At 36.0% G+C, this 19,861-nt stretch overlaps 1 protein-coding gene across 9 annotated transcripts in view; it reads left to right on the top strand.

Moving 5' to 3' along the window:
• The window catches only part of Bckdhb (branched chain keto acid dehydrogenase E1 subunit beta), a 184,869-nt gene that overhangs the window by 5,504 nt on the left and 159,504 nt on the right, over nucleotides 1–19,861 (top strand). For all 9 annotated transcript variants that reach the window (XR_015441572.1, XR_015441570.1, XR_015441571.1 and 6 more), the window contains exons 2-3: nucleotides 2,546–2,623; nucleotides 4,409–4,477. Coding sequence is in view for 6 of the 9 variants with exons in the window: in XM_087188130.1 (XP_087044256.1) it covers nucleotides 2,546–2,623; nucleotides 4,409–4,477 (147 nt within the window). In the remaining 3 variants the exon portion in view is untranslated. The remainder of the gene's footprint in view (nucleotides 1–2,545; nucleotides 2,624–4,408; nucleotides 4,478–19,861) is intronic.

Raw genomic sequence — 19,861 nt, 5'->3', positions numbered from 1 at the left:
TGTCCTTGCAAATCTTGAGAATATCTCACTTACTCTTGTCTTAGTGTCCTCAGTCTTGAAGGGGGATATATTCACAGAAGGCAGTTTTTCTGTGGACCAGAGGTGCGGAGTGATTTGCAATGATTAAAGCACATTACATTTATTGTGTACTTTATTCCTATTATTATTAAGTAATATATAATGAAATAATTAGACAATTCATCATAATGTAGAATCAGTGGGAGCCCTGAGCTTGTTTTCTTCCAAGTAGATGGTCCCATCTGGGAGTGATGGAGAGAATGACACCTGAAGTGTATTGCTTATGTCCAGTCTACTCTGTAGTCATCTTTTGGCATGCCATCAGTTGCATGTCATTTGTCACTTGCCACTCACTGGTAGAGTTTTGATATGAGCTGAAGCAATTGATTTATCATATCTATGTGCAATCAGACCTCCCTGCTAATGTTCATCTGTATTTGCAACTGCTCCCCAGCACTTGCGTCACCACCTCAGCTCCACTTTGGATCATCAGGCATTAGATTCTCATAAGGAGTGTGCAACCTAGATTCTCTGGATAGTCCACAGTAGGGTTTGCACCCCATGAGAATTTTATGCCACTGCTAATTTAACAGGAGGCAGAGCTCAGGTGGTAATGTGAGTGATGGGGAGTGGCTTTAAATACAGGTGAGGCTTCACTGTTCTCTGCAATGCACGTCCTGTCCTGGTTTGTGGCCTGGTTCCTAGTAGGCCACAGACCTGTATGCACTGTTCCATGTGTGAGGACCCCCGTACTGATAGACAAAAGACAATATCACTCTATGAAATGTATGAAATTTGAGAAAGTGGGAATGTCATTGTGATTAGGAGAAAAGTTTAAACCGTTACTGTCTAATGTAGGACAGTAAATAAATATTGTTTAAGGATATTTATAGAGAAGAATTTAAGGAAGTTATCTACTAAGTGGGCTATAATCTTAGCCTGAAGACAAATAAATTACAAAGTAATCATGGACATAAGGTATGAGTGTATATCTTTTAATGTGGATGATATAACAATACTTCCTGAATAAATTCCTGTTATTTCCATTAGATATGAGAATACAAACAGGCTATTATTCTGGGCACAGATGGCAATATGGCTTTTCTGATAGGGGAGTGCCAAGACCTGGAACCTGGTCATTCAGCACTATTGAAAGGATCAGAGAGATACAGATCTGAGACCAAATAGGAAGATAGATGGTGAGAGGGCCAGTGTGCCAGTGGATATGGGAAGGATTGAAGATGTAGGGAGACAGGTATTGGCTTGCAGAGATTCTTCTTAAGCAGTGAGGTAGTAGGAAGAAGGAGTGAGTCTGAAATATTTAGGCATAGGATTATGATGTCATAGGTCAGACACGTGGAGCTAGGCTGGGATAGGGAAGAAGTTGGGTGTCCAGGAAGAGGACGAATGATCAGTGTCCCTTTGAAAGAGGGTTGAAGGCAACAGCTGTGGCTGCTGTGACCGACACTGGAAATTAGACCTTGATGTTTGGAACACCCTGGTTACTGAAGAGCATGGACATTAGATGACCAGGATGAGCAACAGGTTAGGGTGACCACCACTGGGTAGATCAACCACTAAGCTGAGGATAGGGCTCTGGATCAAAATACTGAGGTGGGTGCCTGTGTGTGCTCTGAGTAGTGCTTTTGGAGAGGAGTTGACCTCAAGTTGTGGGATGACTGTGGACACTGGGCAACACCCACACTTCAGTCAAGCTCTAAAATCCTGATGTTTTGAACTGTAGCACGTGGGATTTTATCAGATAAAACCTTGTGGTACTATGAAGAAGAGTGTTAAGATCCAGACAGAGGACATAGGCAAAGTTCAGGTTCTAACAATGAATAGATGACATTTATTCACCACTCACTGTATCGGTCAGTGTTCTAAGTGCTTTATGTGTATTGCTCCATTTATTCCTCCCAAAATCTACTTAGAGAGATAGGTGTTGGGTCACAGAAATTCTTCTTAAGCAATTAGGCATGAAGAAGAAGTGAGTCTGACGTGTTTGGGCATGAGATTATGATGTTCTCCAAACACCAGCCATTCTGGGTACTAAACTTTATTGTTTATGAAACTTGACCATTTCTGTCAAAGGCATGTTAAACACATGCCACTGGTCATGTATATTCTTTGTGTCTTTGCTTCCTAACATCTGTCTAGGGTGTTTTCCCTTACTGTTCTCACTGTGATTCTCACAGGAACCTTTTCTAACTTTCCATAGCTCTTGTTGTTTACACACATTTAGTTGCTTGATTATATTATGTCTTCTTTTTTATTATTTGTTTATATATTGTTTAATATGTGTAAATTTTGCCTCATTGGCACACTTCTGGTGGTCTGTATTGCTTTTGTGTGTTCCACAGACCCAGCATCCTTATAAATCCAGTAAAATCACATGATTTATTCTCACTCTGGCTTTTCCTTGATTTCTGCCTGGATTTTAATTAATTTGTCATCAACTGTCAAAAAATGATTATTTTTATATATTTTACAAGGTATGAAATGATATGTCTTTTGTTTTCTACAGGGCAAACTCAGAAAATGAATCTTTTTCAAGCAGTAACAAGTGCCTTGGACAACTCATTAGCCAAAGATCCTACTGCAGGTAAGTTTCATTCTGCTTGATTAAGAGAGGTATTAATTCCAGAATGGAACATTTGCATGAAGTACAGTATTTGTCTGGAGTTCGATGGTTAACATTACATCTACTTGAATTTTAAAAAGATCTGATCAAATAATTAAGGGTAAGTGATCAGACTACACTATTTACCATTTTTAATGCATTTATTACTAATTAGTTATCATGTGTATCTATAGTAAGTTAGCTTTCATTGTATGTGTAGTCCTAATATTAACACCTTCTGGATTGAAAACTGATAATGCTGCGTTCTCCTTTTTTGCTGTCATTAAGAAAACAGAAAATACCACTTATGTAGATATTTATTTATAAAATGAAGTTTAAATTTCCATACATTTTTGATGTTTTTAAGTGTTGTCATTCATCTTGTAAGATTTATTTGGACAAGATACTTTTAGTATTGATAAATAATTTTTATAGGTGATTAAATGTTTATCTTATTAGATGATTGATATAAAAAGTTATCCTACTGTATCTAAATTTGGTTGGCTTTATTTAATATACATGTAGATACACTATATACTATATAATATACACTATAGGTACACTATATATATCCTTTTAAAAATTATACTATGGACTCCCCCTTGAGAAACCTTGTTTTAAGTGAAAATCAGATTATCTTTTTAGGAGGAAGTGAGAGCTAAGTGATTAGCCCTTACTTGTTTCAAATGCTATCTGAAAATGATGAAACTACATGAGTGAAGCATGGAGAAAGTTGAATTATCATCTTGAGATCTACAAACTGCTAGGTGCATTTGTGGGACTGGAGTTCAGCTCTATGAATACTCCCTATTTTATTTTTCTTGCTATACCATAAAGCTCCTCTAAATTTCCACTTACCATGTTCTTTCCCTTACTTACTATATGTCCTTTTTTAGTTATTTCCTTTCTGTTTCACACAGTCTAAGTTCTTTTGTTATTTGAGACTCTTCCCATAGCTTGGAATGCTCTTCTTTCAGCTCCTAGTTCGCTGACACTTACTGTGTACTCTGTATAAGAAATCACTAGCCTGAGAGCTTGGGGTGTGAGTTGTAGTTCTGGAGCTAGCTTTCTGACTTGGCAAGTCAGAATACTTTTGTAAAAAAATTCATCTTTATTAGTACATGTTTACATTACACAATGTTTAAATTCCTTGTGAGGAGTTGGTGCATGTACAGAACACATCTTAATTCCTTTTTTCACTCCCCGCCCTTTATCTTTTGGTCCCTTCCCTTTTGCAAAGATCTGTGTTCCTATTTCCTATTATCTATCTTTTATTTTGTTCTTTATTTATATTTTAAGTTTCTCATATAAGAGAGACCACACAATATTTAAGCTTGTGTGTCTGATTTATTTTACTTAACAACTATACCACTCCTGTAGCCACGCAGGAGTAACAGGATGAGATTCTGGATCGGTGGGTCTGTCTCAGCTGGAGTGATTTTAATGCTCTTTGCCTTCTGTGCTTTTAACAGTGTCTAGAGACACTTGGAGTTGTCACAGCTGTGTGTGTGATGGGGCATCTGTCAGCCAGTGGGTAGAGACCAGGGTTGCTGCTATATGTTTACAGTGTACAGGAAAGCCCTCACAACAAAAGAATTACACAATCCTTAATGTCAACAGTGTTGAAATGGAGAAACAGCGATCTAGATTTATGGTCCATTTCTGTTTTATGATTTAAAATGTATACATTTAAATTATTTATTTTTCATGGTAAGTATTATTTAGGGATTACTAAAGAAAATGTTGTCTTTAAATATTGTTTTTCAGTAATATTTGGTGAAGATGTTGCCTTTGGTGGAGTCTTCAGATGCACTGTTGGCTTGCGAGACAAATATGGTAAGTTAATATCTATATGAGCAGTATTCTTGTAGCATTTCTACTTTTAAAGATCTTGCAAAATATACCTGTTCAGCTTCCATATTCGCAATGAATGGATTTCTTTTCATTTCCATAGCTTCTGGTAAAGTCCTGTGGCAAAGATCTCTCCAAATGTATTTTAACCCCAGTGTCTTCTGATCTAGTTCAGATGATACATATTATAGATTACAAAATATTTTTTATTAATGCATTGTTTATCATGCCATTTATCTATTCAAGAACTTTGATGTCACTTTGCTCCCTACCCTGGCCAATTTCAATTCTGTTATCTCCAGTTCAAGGTTCTGCCCGTTGGTCTCTGTTAGCAAATTTTGTCTTTTGTTGGAGAGAGAAAGAAAGAGGAAGAGAGATTTATTTTTAAAGGAATTGAGTCACATGACTTTGGGGCTGGTGAGTTTGTAGGGAACGTTGGCAGGCTGGAAACTCAGGGAGCAACTCTATGTTCCAGTCTTGAGGCCAAATTCTTTTTTGATTGGGAAACTTTAGTCTTTTCTCTTAAAACCCTAAATTGATTGGATGAGGCCTACTCATATTCACTATTCAGCCATAAAGAAGGATAAACTTGAGATATTTCAAGGTAAATGGATGCACCTAGAGATCATGCTCTTAAGTGAAAAAAATTAAACATACATGTGTAAGTATCGCCTTGTCTCTCTGGTGTGAGAAACTGAAAGTATAAATAAAGACCAAAATATATAATAGATATTGTGAAATAAGAAGAAAACGTTTAAAATTATATGGAGTATGGGATACTTTGTTAATAATTAAAATGTTTTAGGGTTGGGGATTTAGCTCGGTGGTTTCACTGCCTGCTGTGTAAGCGCAAGGACCTGAGTTCAATCCCCAGTACCAAAAAAAAAAAATGTTTTACACACAAAAAAATATTGTATTATTAGGAAATGAATTGAGAAATAGATTAGCAATTGAAAACATATTCTTTTAAGATCACAATACACAGTGTGTTTACCATTGCTATTCTCTAATTATTTTTGTTATGAAAAATTATTTTTCCATAAAACTGTTTTTATATTTTCTTTATTAATATCTACTTGTATTACATTAAACTTTTTTAAAAAGTTGCTGATTAAAAGTTAATCACATCTAAAAAACCCATACTTTCAGAGCAACATCTAGACCTGTGTTCCACCAAATAACTAGGCACCATGGTCTGGCCAAATGGACCTCAAATTCACAGACTCCTTCTTCCTGCTTCATCTCAGCTATTCTTTCTCTCTTTTGCCTGGCATGCTGGCATGTAATTGATTTCTATCTATGGTTTTATTCATTTTGGGCCACCCTGTAATACCTACCCCTCTGATTTGCAGTGTAAGGAATGTGTTTTTACACCTATTTACTACTAAGGATGCCTGTGAGGTGCTTTTGACATTTATTTTCTCTCTGTCTTATCTAGAAGTCAGCAAAGCAGTTAAGTTTGGAGTTAGGAAGACTTGATATTTCCATATCTTGTTACATTTGACCCTACCCTGTTGTGCTCATGTGTGCAAAGGGTAAGGGATGAGAGGCTTTAAGATTTTTTTTAGATTATTGTTTCTTTCCCTATTGCACTATCTCTGAGGTTATGTTGTATTTAAATACAGGACACCATAGCATGTTCCATCGTACTTACTGGAAATTTCTAGCTTGTTCTTTTGGCTTCTTGCTACAGTGAGTTGAGTTTCTGGATTCAGTCCCTCTGCTTCTTCATATCTGTGTTTTCAGCTGCTTAGTTTGGGATGATTGGGCAAAGACTTATCTATTCTGCTCATCGAGATTCCTATAAATGTTTACTTCTTTAAAAAAATTTAAAAACTTTCTACATTTGATTTCATCAAAAAAGAATGTATGTACAGTGTAGACAATTTGGGAAAAACAGAAAAGTAGAAAGGAAAAAATTAAAATTACTCATGTACTTCCAGAGATAACCTGGAGATAAACACTGTACATATATTGGTATATATATTTCTGGACCATACTTGGATATATCAACTGATATTTATAATGCAGAATTATACTTTTGCAACTTAGTCTTTTCTCTGTCTGGTGTAACTGTTCTGCTGAGTAATTTTTAGCCATCACCATTCTTGCCTGGCTCGTGGTGGCATGCCGTATTCTTATGTAAGCTGGTGAGTCCTCTGCTGCTGTCTGCCCAAGTTCTCATCCATGGGACTCCGCTTGCTCTATAGCCATTCTGTCTGAGGCATTTTATCCGGGCCTCCTGCTGCTCATAAGCTGGTGATGTTTGAATTTCTAGCTCTAATCCTGACCTCTGGCTGCAGATCCATGTATTCACTATTCCAGTGCACATGTTCATTCATTGATCCATAGTCAGTTGAAATTTTGAGGGCTAAACTTATTACACCCACAAGCAGACCCATGCCTCTTGCTGCATTTCCTATTTTGATGAGTATGTCACCATCAATTTAGTTATGCAAGCCTGAAACCAGGTAGATTTTAGTGTCTTTCTTCTTTCTTACTCCCCACATCCAGTCCAGTCCTATAATTTTATCTTCAGTGTTTGTCTGTAATCTGGCCCCTCATTCCATTCTTACTGCCCCAGTTCTTCAAATCTTTAATTTTCTCTGCCGGATAAATTTTGTTTCCTTTTTTGGTAATCACTATTCTTTTGGTCTTACCCTACTTCAGGCCATTCCTTATCTAGTTGTCAGTGTTAGCATTGTAAGTGCACATTTCTTAGCAAGATATGCCAAAGACTGAAATTTACCTGACCTCATTCACTCTATTTTTCACAAATTTTGGATTAGGGATGCTTCTCTGTTCTCATTTGTTTTGCACACACTATCTGGACCTCTCACCCGAGTCTGATTACCTGGAAAACTCCTATTTCTCCTTCAGAAGATTTCTCTGTGAAGCTCTTCCTGGCCCTCCAAGCTGACTCAGGTATTATTGTTGTCACTGCTTAGATTTTTCATCTTGTAAGTTATATTCTAACTATCTCTCTGTCATATCTCCCATCAGACAGCTTTTCAAAGCCAACACATCTGTAAGACATCCATACATCCTTAATACCTTATACTGATTCTGACAGTTGTACTTACTAAATCAGCATTTTTGACTGAACTTAGCCTTTGTCTCTAACCAACAGTGACCTACTGCCTCAGAAAGGGGGTTTTCTTGATTCCTTATAATTATTTTGATTGGTCTGCTTTTTTGTTTTTCTTAAAAAAATAGGTTAAAAAGGGGAGAAACTTTCTTCAGAAAAAAGTTCAGTACTCGTAGAGGACTCTTACAGATTTGTTTTTACAAGGCAGAGAACTCAGCTAATTAATAGCTAATTAACTCTTTTAGCTTACTGTCAATAGCTGCTGTGAATTTTTACAATAACTTTAGGACTAAGAAATGAACCTTTTAATATGAATGACTCAATCAAGATGGACGCTTCAATCATGACTACTCTCTGACAGCAGTGAGCTTCTGTTTTCAAAAGTGAATTATAGTGATGTGTGTATATATACATATACATAGATAGATTCTCTTGCATATTTAAAAAAAGAAAAACAGGAACAAGAATCATACTTATTTTTATAATCTCAGGTCTTTGAAAATAGCTCAGGAATTTTGAGCTCTACAGGAGGATCTCTGCTTAGCATTCTGTTTTTAAGTTAAAGTAATTTGTATTTAGAAGAACTAATAAAGTATATTGATAGAGTTGCATAAATTGCATGAAATGACTTAGCGACAAAAACCTCTTCTGAGAGAACACCCGGCTTTCTGAGATGAGTCCTGAGCAGGAAGGGATCACCGCCAGTAGGTGGCAGTCTGTGCTTTGCGATGAGACCATTCCTGTTGCTACTGTGGAACCTGAACTGTCAGAAGGTATTTCATATTCCATCGGAAGATAGAATTTGCAGGATCTCAGGTTTACTGACATAATGACATGAAGCTGACTACTATTTAACTTTAAAAAGAAGGAATTGGATAATTAGAGCCAAAGCTATACAAAAAGAGAGACGGCTGTTTTGTCTTCGAGATGATCCAGAAGTGTGAGTATAGTGTCACTGAACGACTTCCTACTCATTCCCTTGTCCCTTGATAGAAGAAAATAACATGAATGCCTTGACAATGAAAATAAATACAATAGTATGTCCTCATTAACTCATTGCATATCAAATGGCAGCTTTATACTATTTAGGTATGAGATCTCTCTACAAGGAGAAACAGTTGGATCTAGGAGAATTCTAGGGAAGCAGGTGATGGGAGAAGACATTCAGGGTAGTTGTGTAGAGTATGTGTGATTTTATGTTGAATGCCACATGCATATACAGAGTGATCTCATGATTGTCAGACTCATGAGTGTGTTCTATTTCAATAAGCCTGGTGTGTCAGGTTCAATGTGTGTTTTTTACACTATTTTATATTGATAGAAATATACCTGGCTGTGGCTTTTAGAGTGTATTTGGGGCATGAAGTGGAGGAAAATTAGGTGAGAAAAGGAGCAGTAGAGGACTTGCTGAGTGAGTACAGGCCTGAACATCTGCCTTTTCATGGGCTTGATATTTTTCCATTACTATATTCATTCCTCCATACCACAAGTGAAATTATAACAGCAGATTGGGGAAACTAATATAACCACTTACTTGTTTTCTTATGTAAATATCACAAAAGTTGTATAATCAGATACTTTAATACACTGATGTCAGGAAGGCAAACTAGGACAAGCTTGTGAAAGAAGCAGATTTTCATCTATCATATGCTCATATTTTGGGAGTTGACTTTGGACCTCCATTTCTTCATCAGTAAAGTGCGGGAAAGGACAAGCTTATTCTTAGGGATATTTTACACGATTCCAGGTACTCTTTGTGGTCTGTCTTCCTTTTGAAAAGAAGAAAACACTTTCTTCATGCAGAAATTCCCTTTACATTTAGAGGTTTAAGAATATAACAATTATTATATCATCTTGGAACCATTGGGTACTTCATGAAACTTTATTTTTTTCTTAAGAAGCCCCTTTTCCAGCATAGTAAATTATAGATTTGAGAATGTAAGAAAAAATTTTGACAGTTCTCTTATACTTTTACATGAATAATGAAACTAACATCTTCAACATAATAGATGGCCTTCTAGTATATATTCTTGCTGCAAGAAAGGGTTACTTGAATGATCATATTTTGGGGTTTAGTTTTAGGGTTCCATTGAAGAATGGCTGTGAGGTGAGGGCTTCATCTCTGGATTAATTGAAACCAATTTTAATGAAGAAAAAATACTTGATAAAATTTATAAATATTTCTCAGGGAAATGGAATGCATCATTTATTCCTCCTATTGAAGTATATTTCTGACTTAAAACAAATTTAGTACAAGATATAGACAGTAAGACATCTAACTGTACCAGGAATTCAGTGAGAACAGGTATTAAGTTGGTATAAATATTTTTCTTTTTCCAATATGGCTGTTAAAGTATTGTTAGCTTTAAGTGATTTTCTTATTTCCTGAGCATCAAGCTCTTTAAATTGCTCCTTATATTACAAAGTTCCTTTGGGTTTCTAAAAGTACACATGTGGTAGAACTAGATGAATATGTTTAATATGGCTATTTTTTTTTCTTGCAATACTCTTTTTAAAATGTTATTTTAAAAATTGTAAAACTTCATAATGCAAAATCACTTCAATAATTTTAAGGATTTTCCAAAGACTATATATAAATGGTTAATGAGCACAGGAAAAAGTGTTCAACATCACTAATTATTAGGGAAATGCAAATCAAAACCATAATGGGATATACTTCATACTTAGTAGGATGGCTGTTAGCAAAAACGAAAGACAGGAAATAAGTTTTGAGGATTTGATGAAATTGACACTCTTGTGCACTGATGATGGGAATGCAAAATGGCACAGCTGCTATGGCAGATAGTATGTCAGCTCCTCAAAAATTAGAATTATCATATGACCCAGCAATTTGCTTTTCTCTTTATCCTATTTTTTTATTCTCTTGAAGGAGTTACCCTAGAAAATGAGATTCAAATCTTATTAACGGATACTTCATTAATTTTCCTTATTTACTGCTTTGATGACCTTTTGTGAATTGCTATTCCAAATAAAAGATTTTAGACCTACTAAAATTAGAATTGATACAAAGATTACTGTATTTTATTTTCTCTAAAAATCAAAGTGAATATTCTCACAGTTGGCCTGCTGATCAGTGGCTTAACAATAACATTTAAGAAAATAAGATATTTAATATATTTTGTTGTATATCAGACCTGAAGAGGAATTGAGGATATACTAACTAGTTCTCAGCTGGTGGTGATTTTGGTAATGTCTAGAGACATTTTTGTTTATCATAGCTGAGAGATGCACTAGCATCAGGGGCAAAGATCGGGGCTGCTGCTAACTATTCTACCATGCACAGGACGGCAGCCCGCACCCCTCAACAGAACTGTGGCCCCAAAGCATCAATGGTGTTGAGGTTGAAGACCCCTGATCTCATCCTTCTCCATATAATGTAGAAACTGAAGTTCTAAGGCTACTGTTACCAGGTTACCCAGTGGCAAGTGGTTGAGCAATACATTTATGTAAAAATGTGAGAAATATAAGGAATTCTAAGTAAGCAAAGCTTGACATGTTGATTATTCATAGAGTAAGATGAAGCTAGCTATCAGAAACCCACATTAAAAAGTTGGGAAAAATGTCCTTTTGTGATTCTCTTGTCCACAAAATTTCCTGAGTGCCTTCCGTTGTCCTGGATGACAGCTTCTGCTTCAACAAATTTTTTTTCAATAATTGATTAAACAATAAGTGTTAGAGCTGTCAACAAGTGTTCTCTTTGACATTTGAATCATCATTCAGAAGGTATTACCTTAAGTTTATTTGAGAGTGGCATGCTTTTCCAACTTTCAGATGTGAGCACCACTGTTGGTGATGGGAGTTGGGAGACAGATTTAGATTAAAGTGTACCAGGAGAAATGAAATCATAGATAATTATTAGCAGATAGTACAAAATTGATTCATGTCTTTGCAGACTTAACAATTGAACTCAAATTAAAAATAAAGAGCAAAATAAAAGATAGATAATAGAAAGCAGGGAGATAGATCTTTCTCAAAAGGGAAGGGAATCAAGAGATAGAGGGAGGGGAGAAGGAGGGGAGAGAAAAGAAATTGGGATGTGCCTTGTACATGCACCGACTACACAAAGGAATGCAAACATTATGTAGTGTACACACATACTAATAAAATTTTTAAAAGAATTAGAAAAATGATACCCTTTTTATTGTATTAAAAGCAATTTGCAGATTTGTAGTGTAGCTTAGATCAGACCAGATACAAAAAAATTCTTTTTTTCCCCCTTTAAACAGCATTGTACATTCCTTGATTTCAGTTTTTCAGAGATCTTTGGGAATTATTTCTTTAACACTTCTTCCAAGTTCCTCAAAATTAAGAAATTAGCCGGTAAAGATTATTATTAATGTAGATTTACCAATGTAGATTTATCGAATTATTAGAGCCGAGTGAGGGTCAGTACAACAATTCTTATAGAAATGTTCAGTAATATCTGGGAATGCTTAGATTCTCCCTTCATATTTCAAGTGAAACAGATCGCAAAGCTTGTTAAACTACACCTGAGAATGCTTTTTCTTCTAGAGCACTCTTTCTAGAGCTCATGTGCTTGCTAGCTGTGGTGCTATAGGGCAGCTTGGCACTGTGTTCAGACACCGAGTCGATGTTACTCACCTCTCAGGAAGCTTGAGTCTGAACATGAATGTTGTTACAGAGCTAGACAATGCTATACTTCTAATTCTAACTTGGAATCCACTGTTTAGTGCCTGTCATGAAATCATATAATAATGATAATAATAATTAAATTCACTAGGAAAAATCATTTTCTAATCACATTAGAAACAGCCAGTAAAAATGGCCTTTCGTGGAAGATAGCACTAATGTCATTTGCCAGCTATTTGTTGAGCAAGGCTGTCTATCTAAAAGTTGGAGGACTGGAGCACATCACTTTGTTTTCTGTTCTCATTTAATATAGATGAGATTTCTCAATTGGCAGAGTTGATGAAGGATAAGTTAGGTAAAAGTTGGCACATGTTATGTGCTAGGAAATCACTTGGGAAGCTTATTGGATGAAAAGTTTTCAGTTTCCTAGTGAGCAGCTACACCCAAAGGCAGCATTAGCAACGAAGTGCTTGACCTTCTTTGTGGCATCCTGCCATCTCTCCCCACAGGTCCTCTGGCCACCATCCTGAAGTGGTGGCATCTAGCCAGTCATAAATTAGGCAAAGAATTATTTTTCTGTAGTTTTGGCTCCTTGTAACTCAAGCATTCTTAGTAATAAGGAATTTCTTCTCAATTTCTGGGCAGGCTGCTCATTTAACCCATATTTTCCTCTTTTCTTGTCCTTGCCAGTTATGGATTCCAGCAGAAACAAAGAAACTTGTTTCTAAGCCAAAAAGGAACACACATAAACCAAATATTACATTTGTAATTAAACAAGATCCTATACATACGAAATTTGAATACTCTTTTGATTTTGTAAAAAGTGGAAGTTCCTCAAACAAAAGAAAACTTTAAATCACATTAGGAACATCTTAATTTTTTAATAAAAGAAAGAAATGAAGCATATTAAATGGCATAAGCCCATTGTGTTCATTTAAATCTAAATTAAAGACTGATAGATTGGTCATTAAAGGGAAAACTTCCACAGTATTTTTAACAGATTCTAAGTCTAATTAGGCAGCTTAGTCATTTGCCTAAAGGAAGTACTTTTTCTTTTTTCAGATAAAGAGTCTGTGAAGTTTTTGCCCAAAGACCATTTAGCTTTTAATTATCCTGTCCATAAACATCAAAGATTGTTACAACTCTGCTCTCAGTGTCTAACTCTTTATATAAAGAGAGAGAAGCTCAGTATCTTAGCATACAGGTATTGTGGTAGCTGTGCTCTCTTAATTGGCTTAATTTACCTCACAGCCTGCAAATGGGTCAAGAGGTGAACCTGCGTCTGTGGGGAGCCTCCAAGCTGCCCAGCCTTTCCTGATTTCTCTCAGATACTTATGAACAGACTTGGAGCCAACTAGTCTCATTGAAGCAATTCCCTCAATCAGTTCTTGCCAAATTACCTTTATTCGCCTCACACTTAGGGAATGGCAGAAGGCTGTTCACTACCTAGCATTAGCTCCCATTAGCTTAATGAAAAGCTTCAGTAAAGTAAAATTTCAGTAAGATTTGTCCCCAGTTCCTCCAAGCTAAGTGATCTGTAGCTCTTCAGTATTCATTTTACTGAAGACCAAGAGCCAAATTACCCCACCATCTTTCTGTGTTTAAATATCTTTGAACAGCTTGCTGCTACTGCTCTCATTATTTGTATTCCACCTCCCATTTTCCCCTAGAAGAGTTTCCATGTTCCAAGGAAGTGCAGGAGCCAAAAATAGGTATCATTCCTTTTGAGAGTTACATACGTGACTTTTTGTTGAGGAGAGAATCTAATTTAACAGAATTTCCTTGCTCAGCTTTATTTTTGCAGGTCCCCTTCTGATGTTATTTGCATCTCTTTTGGTCTTTGATTTCTAATCAACTGCAAAGGGGCTAGGTCCAGTTAACAACTACATTTGATTGATTCTGTCTTCCAGACTACATGGAATCTGTTTTTCCTTTGTGAAACCTGTTTCTGCAGTCTTTAGTAACTGGTCAGGGTCTTGCCCTCCCTGCATTCTTCTTGCCACTACTTTGCACAGCCACAAGTGTACGGTGTCCATCTCCTGGGGACCCCTACCACCTAAGTGAAGAGTCCTCTGTCAATGGTACAGTGTAAAATGTTTCTGTGATCTCTGCCTTTTCTAACATGGCGTTAGTAGGAGGGGTTTTCAGTCTTCATCAGTTCTCCCAAATAATCTCATGTATACATCAAATCTGAGTAAAACCAAAAGACCCATTATGGACCTGTAAGTTTAAGGCAAGCCTTTTGGCTTTAATTCTCAACTGGACGGAATCTCCTAGGCTTTTTCTGCACGTATATTCTGGAGCTTCTGCTGCATAGCAACTCCATCAGTTTTATTTTTTGGGTCAGTGTTATAGTTTTTGCAAAATTGGAAGGATGCTGCTCGAAATAGCCTTGGTTCCCTTCATGCATGTGAGATGATTGCTGGGCCAGCTGCTCCCAAGGAGAGAAGGAGTAACAAGGCAGCTGTGGGCTGAAGTACTCTCAGTAGAGAAAGGCTGGCAGTAACTACTAGCATTGCCACATGGCCTAGTGAGCATGGGAAAGAGGTAGTTAATATCACAGTATTGCCCAACAAATAAAAAAAAAAGGCACTGTGTTTAGACCAGTGCACTTTTTAGTATGTTCTGGGATTACTTGGGTTATTTTCTTAGTTTCAAAGTTTAAATTATTAGGACCAAGAGATCATTGGAAATGCCGTCCATCGAAAGTAGATACCTTAGCACTGTGTGTGTACATGTGTGGGATAAATATTCAGAATATGTCACCAGACAGCTGTAATATCACTCAACACTGCTTCTTGGCCTTTCCCATAGCCAACAGTACTGATGCTTAGTCCTCACCCCAGAAATTTGGAGTTATTGGCATGGGAATATGGCTGCAGGATTGGAGCTTTAAAAGGTCTCTTGGGTGATTCAAGTATGCAGTGAAGATTGAGAACTACTACTCTAGAAGGTATAAAATTTTTAAAATGTTGTTTCTGCCTTTAAGGGAATCACAGTATGCTAGAGGGACCAAAGCAAAATTGCATAGGAAGTAAAATAGTATGAGAATGAAATAACAACATAAAATTATGCAAGAAATGCTAAGAAATTTTTTTACACTTAGGCCAGAATTTAAATAACAGTGGATGAATTAAATGTTCACTGAGAGTTTTGATGGAACATAGTGCCTAAGAGGGAAGAAAAACGATAGCACTGAACACTCTTGTTCCCCCCCCACGCACCCTCAACTCCACTAAAATGTCAAGGGATCTTTCTTTGTAAAGGCCTTAATCCATGTGGATGGGAACAATGGGATTGATACAATCTGAGGAAAATGTTGGAAGCTGAAAAGTAAAAATTTCATAGGCTTGGAAAAACAGAATCCAGAGGGGACGGCCAAAAACTGGACTAATTTACATCATAGAATTATCAAAGTCTCAAAAATTGGCAATGTCCAGTACCTCTGGGACTAGAGATGGGGGCGTAGGGCTGTAAAATAAGGAAAATTGTTTGAAAATCTTTTGAAGAAGCCCTCAGATCTCTAGTTTCCTTCCCCTACCTGGCAGAGTCCAAGGAATTTTTTAAGGGAGCAGTTTATAACATCTGTACGCATGGAGGCTGGAATATGTAACTTTATTCTGTATGGATTTGTGCTCAGCCAAAAGTCGGGTTCTGGTACTGTAGAAGAATGGGGGAATGAATACTGGGCTGGTACTATGCTTACATGCCTGGGTGCTTTGCTCTAATAGTATAACAATATCAATAATGATGGTAATATTAATAGTAGTAGCAGCAAACTCATATAGTGCTTTTTACATTCCCAGGACTTTTCTGAGAGAACGTTATATAATTAGATCACCTAATCCTCACAAGCCTGTCAAGTTAGTTCTCTTATAAACCCACTTTTCAGGTATAGAAACTGAGGCATAAAGAGGCTAAATAACTTCCCCAAGGTTTTTCACTGGAACTAGTAGTTCTGAGATCTCACTTTCTATGATTAAATCTGACATGGTGGTTAAATTTCAGAAGAAATCGGTTTCCTATTAATGGTTTTCATTGTAATGATTTTGTATTTTCTTTGAAACAATAATCTTACATATATATATATATATATATATATATATACACTTGACAAATACAAAAAGTTAGTTTTATAAAACTTTTTTGTTTGTAGAAATTCAAATATCATTAGAATATAAATAATTTAGCATTTGAGGCCTATGTTTTTTTCCTGTTTAAGAATCTGATATATTTTGAGTACCGTCACAGAAGGTGACTAGTAAATGATAAAACTGGAAGTCTAGTACATAACTAGCAGGATGAAGAGGAAACTGGGGGTGAGGTGAAGTTTCCTGGTAGGTACTTGTGACCGCTGTACTGTTTGAGGAACACTATGTCTACCTGAGTATTAATGAGAATAATCTGTGGTGGTATAGAGAAGATGATGAATAATCAGTCAGGGAGCAGTGATAGGATTCCTGCTTCTTTGGAAGTTGAAACAAATGGAGAAGAAAGGATCTAGGGTTATATTGAGGGGTGAAATTTGAGTTAAAGTTAGATTGAAACATTTCTGTTGAGTGTAGCAGTTAAGAGGCCATTGATAATTTGTTGATTTAAATAAAAGCAATTTTTGGGTGAAGGGTACACAGGTAATGGGGAAAAAATAAGAACCAAGGTACATAATGTACAGGTAGAAGCACCCAATGATAAATGTAAACATATTTTATACCTAAAATGTACCAATAAAAGAATTTAAGCAAAAAAAAAAAAAGCAATTTTTATGAAAAAGTGGAGTCAGCAATAGATGAGAAGAATAAGGCTTCAAGCAGATATGACTAAATCTTGTAATATACAGAATAAATATAGATTTCTTTAATTTTGGAATACTGGGTTATATTCTATGCCCTAGCTTATTTTAGCAGGCCATCTGTTTTGGACCCAATAAGCAGCTTCATGATGTATGCTGGTTTTCTCCTGACCTTTTGTTTAAAAACGAATCTGACATTTGTTTCTTAAAAAGTCTATATTCACTCTATTTCAAGTGAAATTCATCCTTCTGCATCTGTTTTATTGCTTTCAGATCAATATAGAAACCTTTCTGCTTGTATGTTTTATGTATGGAGACTTTCAAATTCTGCTTATTACTGCTTATTAGTCCTCAAAACAACAAAAACTCAGAGTTGTCAAGTTCTGTGGGTTTTACTTGGAGCTTCTCTCTCTATTGTTTCTACTGTCACTATCATGGATCATGCCCTCATCACTTTTGACTTAATGAATGTTTTTACGTTCTTTTTAGTTTAATTTGTATATACATATGGGACATTAATTTTCCCAAAATAAAGCTCTGATCAACACTTCCTTGCTTAAAATGACCCCCAAATTGAGTAGTAAAATCTAGTTTTCTTAGCTTAATATTTAAGATCAGGCTTTGACTTTTGTTTCTAGCTTCAGTCTCCCTATTTCCCCATATTCTTGCATGCATCTACATCACCCAGCAAAGCACCTCATCTTCCTCTCTATCTTCTTGCACTATGTCTCTCTCTGTTTGAAATCAAGCCAGTGTTTTCAGGCCTCGCATATGTTCTTCACAGCCTTTGCTGCCTCGAATTCCTCCCAGCTGTTCTCTGTTCCTTCTGTCTAGCACTGCATCTATAACTCACTACACTGTTTTCCCACAGTGTACTAACCGGAACGTACAGCTCATGCCCTTTATCTCCTGTGATGCTCATAACAGTGTCATACACAATTCATTGAACAAATGGAAGAATGGAAGCCAGTTGTCATGATTTAGACCAAATAAAGGGAATAAAGTGGTGATTCATTTAATTGATATAATAAATATATTTCATGCATTTTCAACTTTTTGGCTTTCTTGGGCTACAATGAGTGAAGAGAATTATCTTGAGCTGCATATAAAATATATACTATAGTTAAGGTATATAAGTAACAGCATCCCTTTAAAATTATATTTTTGTATAACATTAAAAAAAGAGTTGGCTGGGGATTTAGCTCAGTGGTTCCAGCACCTGCCTCACAAGTGCAAGATCCTGAGTTTGATCCCCGGTACCAAAAAAAACAAAAAACAAAAACGAGGGCAACAAGCATTAAACTACTGTGATATTTGACCTTTTTTTTTTTTATAAAACTAATGAATCATTGTCTGGTTCTATGGAAGTGGTTGAAATTTTGAGTTTTCAAGAAAATTTTCATAGAATTTTATTCTTGTGCCTCATCCTTGAAAATACTTGTTCACAAATGTATATACTGTGAAAAAGTGATCTCATAAATAAGGTGTGATTGTGAAGTGTGTTTTTTTTCTGGGAAGATTGGTCTTACCAAAGTCTAGTAGAGACATGATCAAATTTTTGAATTGAATGTCTGATTGCCACTCTGGACATTTCAAAAATTAATAATCAACCATTTATTTTTCTAGTATCAGTGACATTGTATATGTAATTATAACAATATCGTGTGCAAAAACCTATTTGATACATTTTTGTACTTCACATGCCACAGCTGCTGAAAAATCACTATTACTAGTAATCATTGTGTGTTATTTGTCAAGTTGCACAAGTGCATCTAAGATTTCACACATGTGGGTTTTGATTCAACTGCCTTTATGTGTCAGGCACAGGAGCTGGACTTACTGCACCCTCGCCTATTCAGTTTCATTGTCTCCTATGCAGTCCATGCTCAAGCACTGTGCAGTTGAATCATGAAAAACATTGCCAAAAATCGCATTATAGTGTTAAGAGTTTTATAGTCCTGTGGGGTTGCATCACTAGCTGTCCAGCCCTGTCTGTGGCTCATGGGCTGTAGGTTGAATGTGCCTGGTGTATTGTGTATCAGTGAATGACTTCCAGTGGAATTTTCCAAAGCTGCTGTGAGGATTAAGGACCTTTCTGTGTATTAATTGATTAACTTGGTGATTTTTGTTGTTGTTGTTTAGAAACCTTTCAATTTAACTTAACTCATTTTTTTTTATTGTGTCTTAGATGCTTTAATGAGCATAAATCTGTTTTTGAGCTATGTGAGATGTCACTGTTGTGCTGTTTTTGACTTGTTAAACATTGGCTGTATGTATAAATGTATTTTATTCAAGGTTAATGTGGGCCAACCTCAATATGTTTTCCACTTGGTAGAACATTGGTTAGATACATTAGTAGATTCCCTAGCCTGATTAATGATCTCTAGCTGTTATTTTTTGCTTTCTGATAAATTCTGTTCATGCATTTTTCTGATTTTGCTTTTATTTATTCATTGGTGTGTGAACCAGAAAAGTGCTGTAAACAGGTAATTATGTTGTAGAAGTGATGTGTAGGTTTTGTTATAATTGATTTTACAGAAAGAAATATCTAGAACCAGCATAGGAAATTATGATGGCATGTTATACAAATTATAAAACATTTCAGATTTAGAATAGAATAATGCAATTGACTTTTAAAAACCAATTTATTTTTCTTTTGTCCAAACATCATTTGGGGCTTTTATATTGTACTCTTTTGGGGACTGTATAAAAGATCATAATCATGGAGTGTTTAGTTCTGCCTGTAGGGGCCCTGAGTTAGCAGTGACACTGACAGATATTTTAAAAACAGCAGACATATTTAGCAAAATGCTTATTTTCTGTTTAAAACTGATTCTTCATTCTCTTGAACTTTATTATATTAATAGCTCTTCAGTTTGTA

The sequence above is a fragment of the Heterocephalus glaber genome, unplaced genomic scaffold, assembly GCF_053883595.1.
Source record: "Heterocephalus glaber isolate CG9 unplaced genomic scaffold, H.glaber_assembly_v1.0 deba00001523, whole genome shotgun sequence".
Taxonomy (NCBI): Eukaryota; Metazoa; Chordata; class Mammalia; order Rodentia; family Bathyergidae; genus Heterocephalus; species Heterocephalus glaber.
Note: the sequence above shows the minus strand (reverse complement) of the source record. Positions and strands in the feature narration are given on the sequence as shown.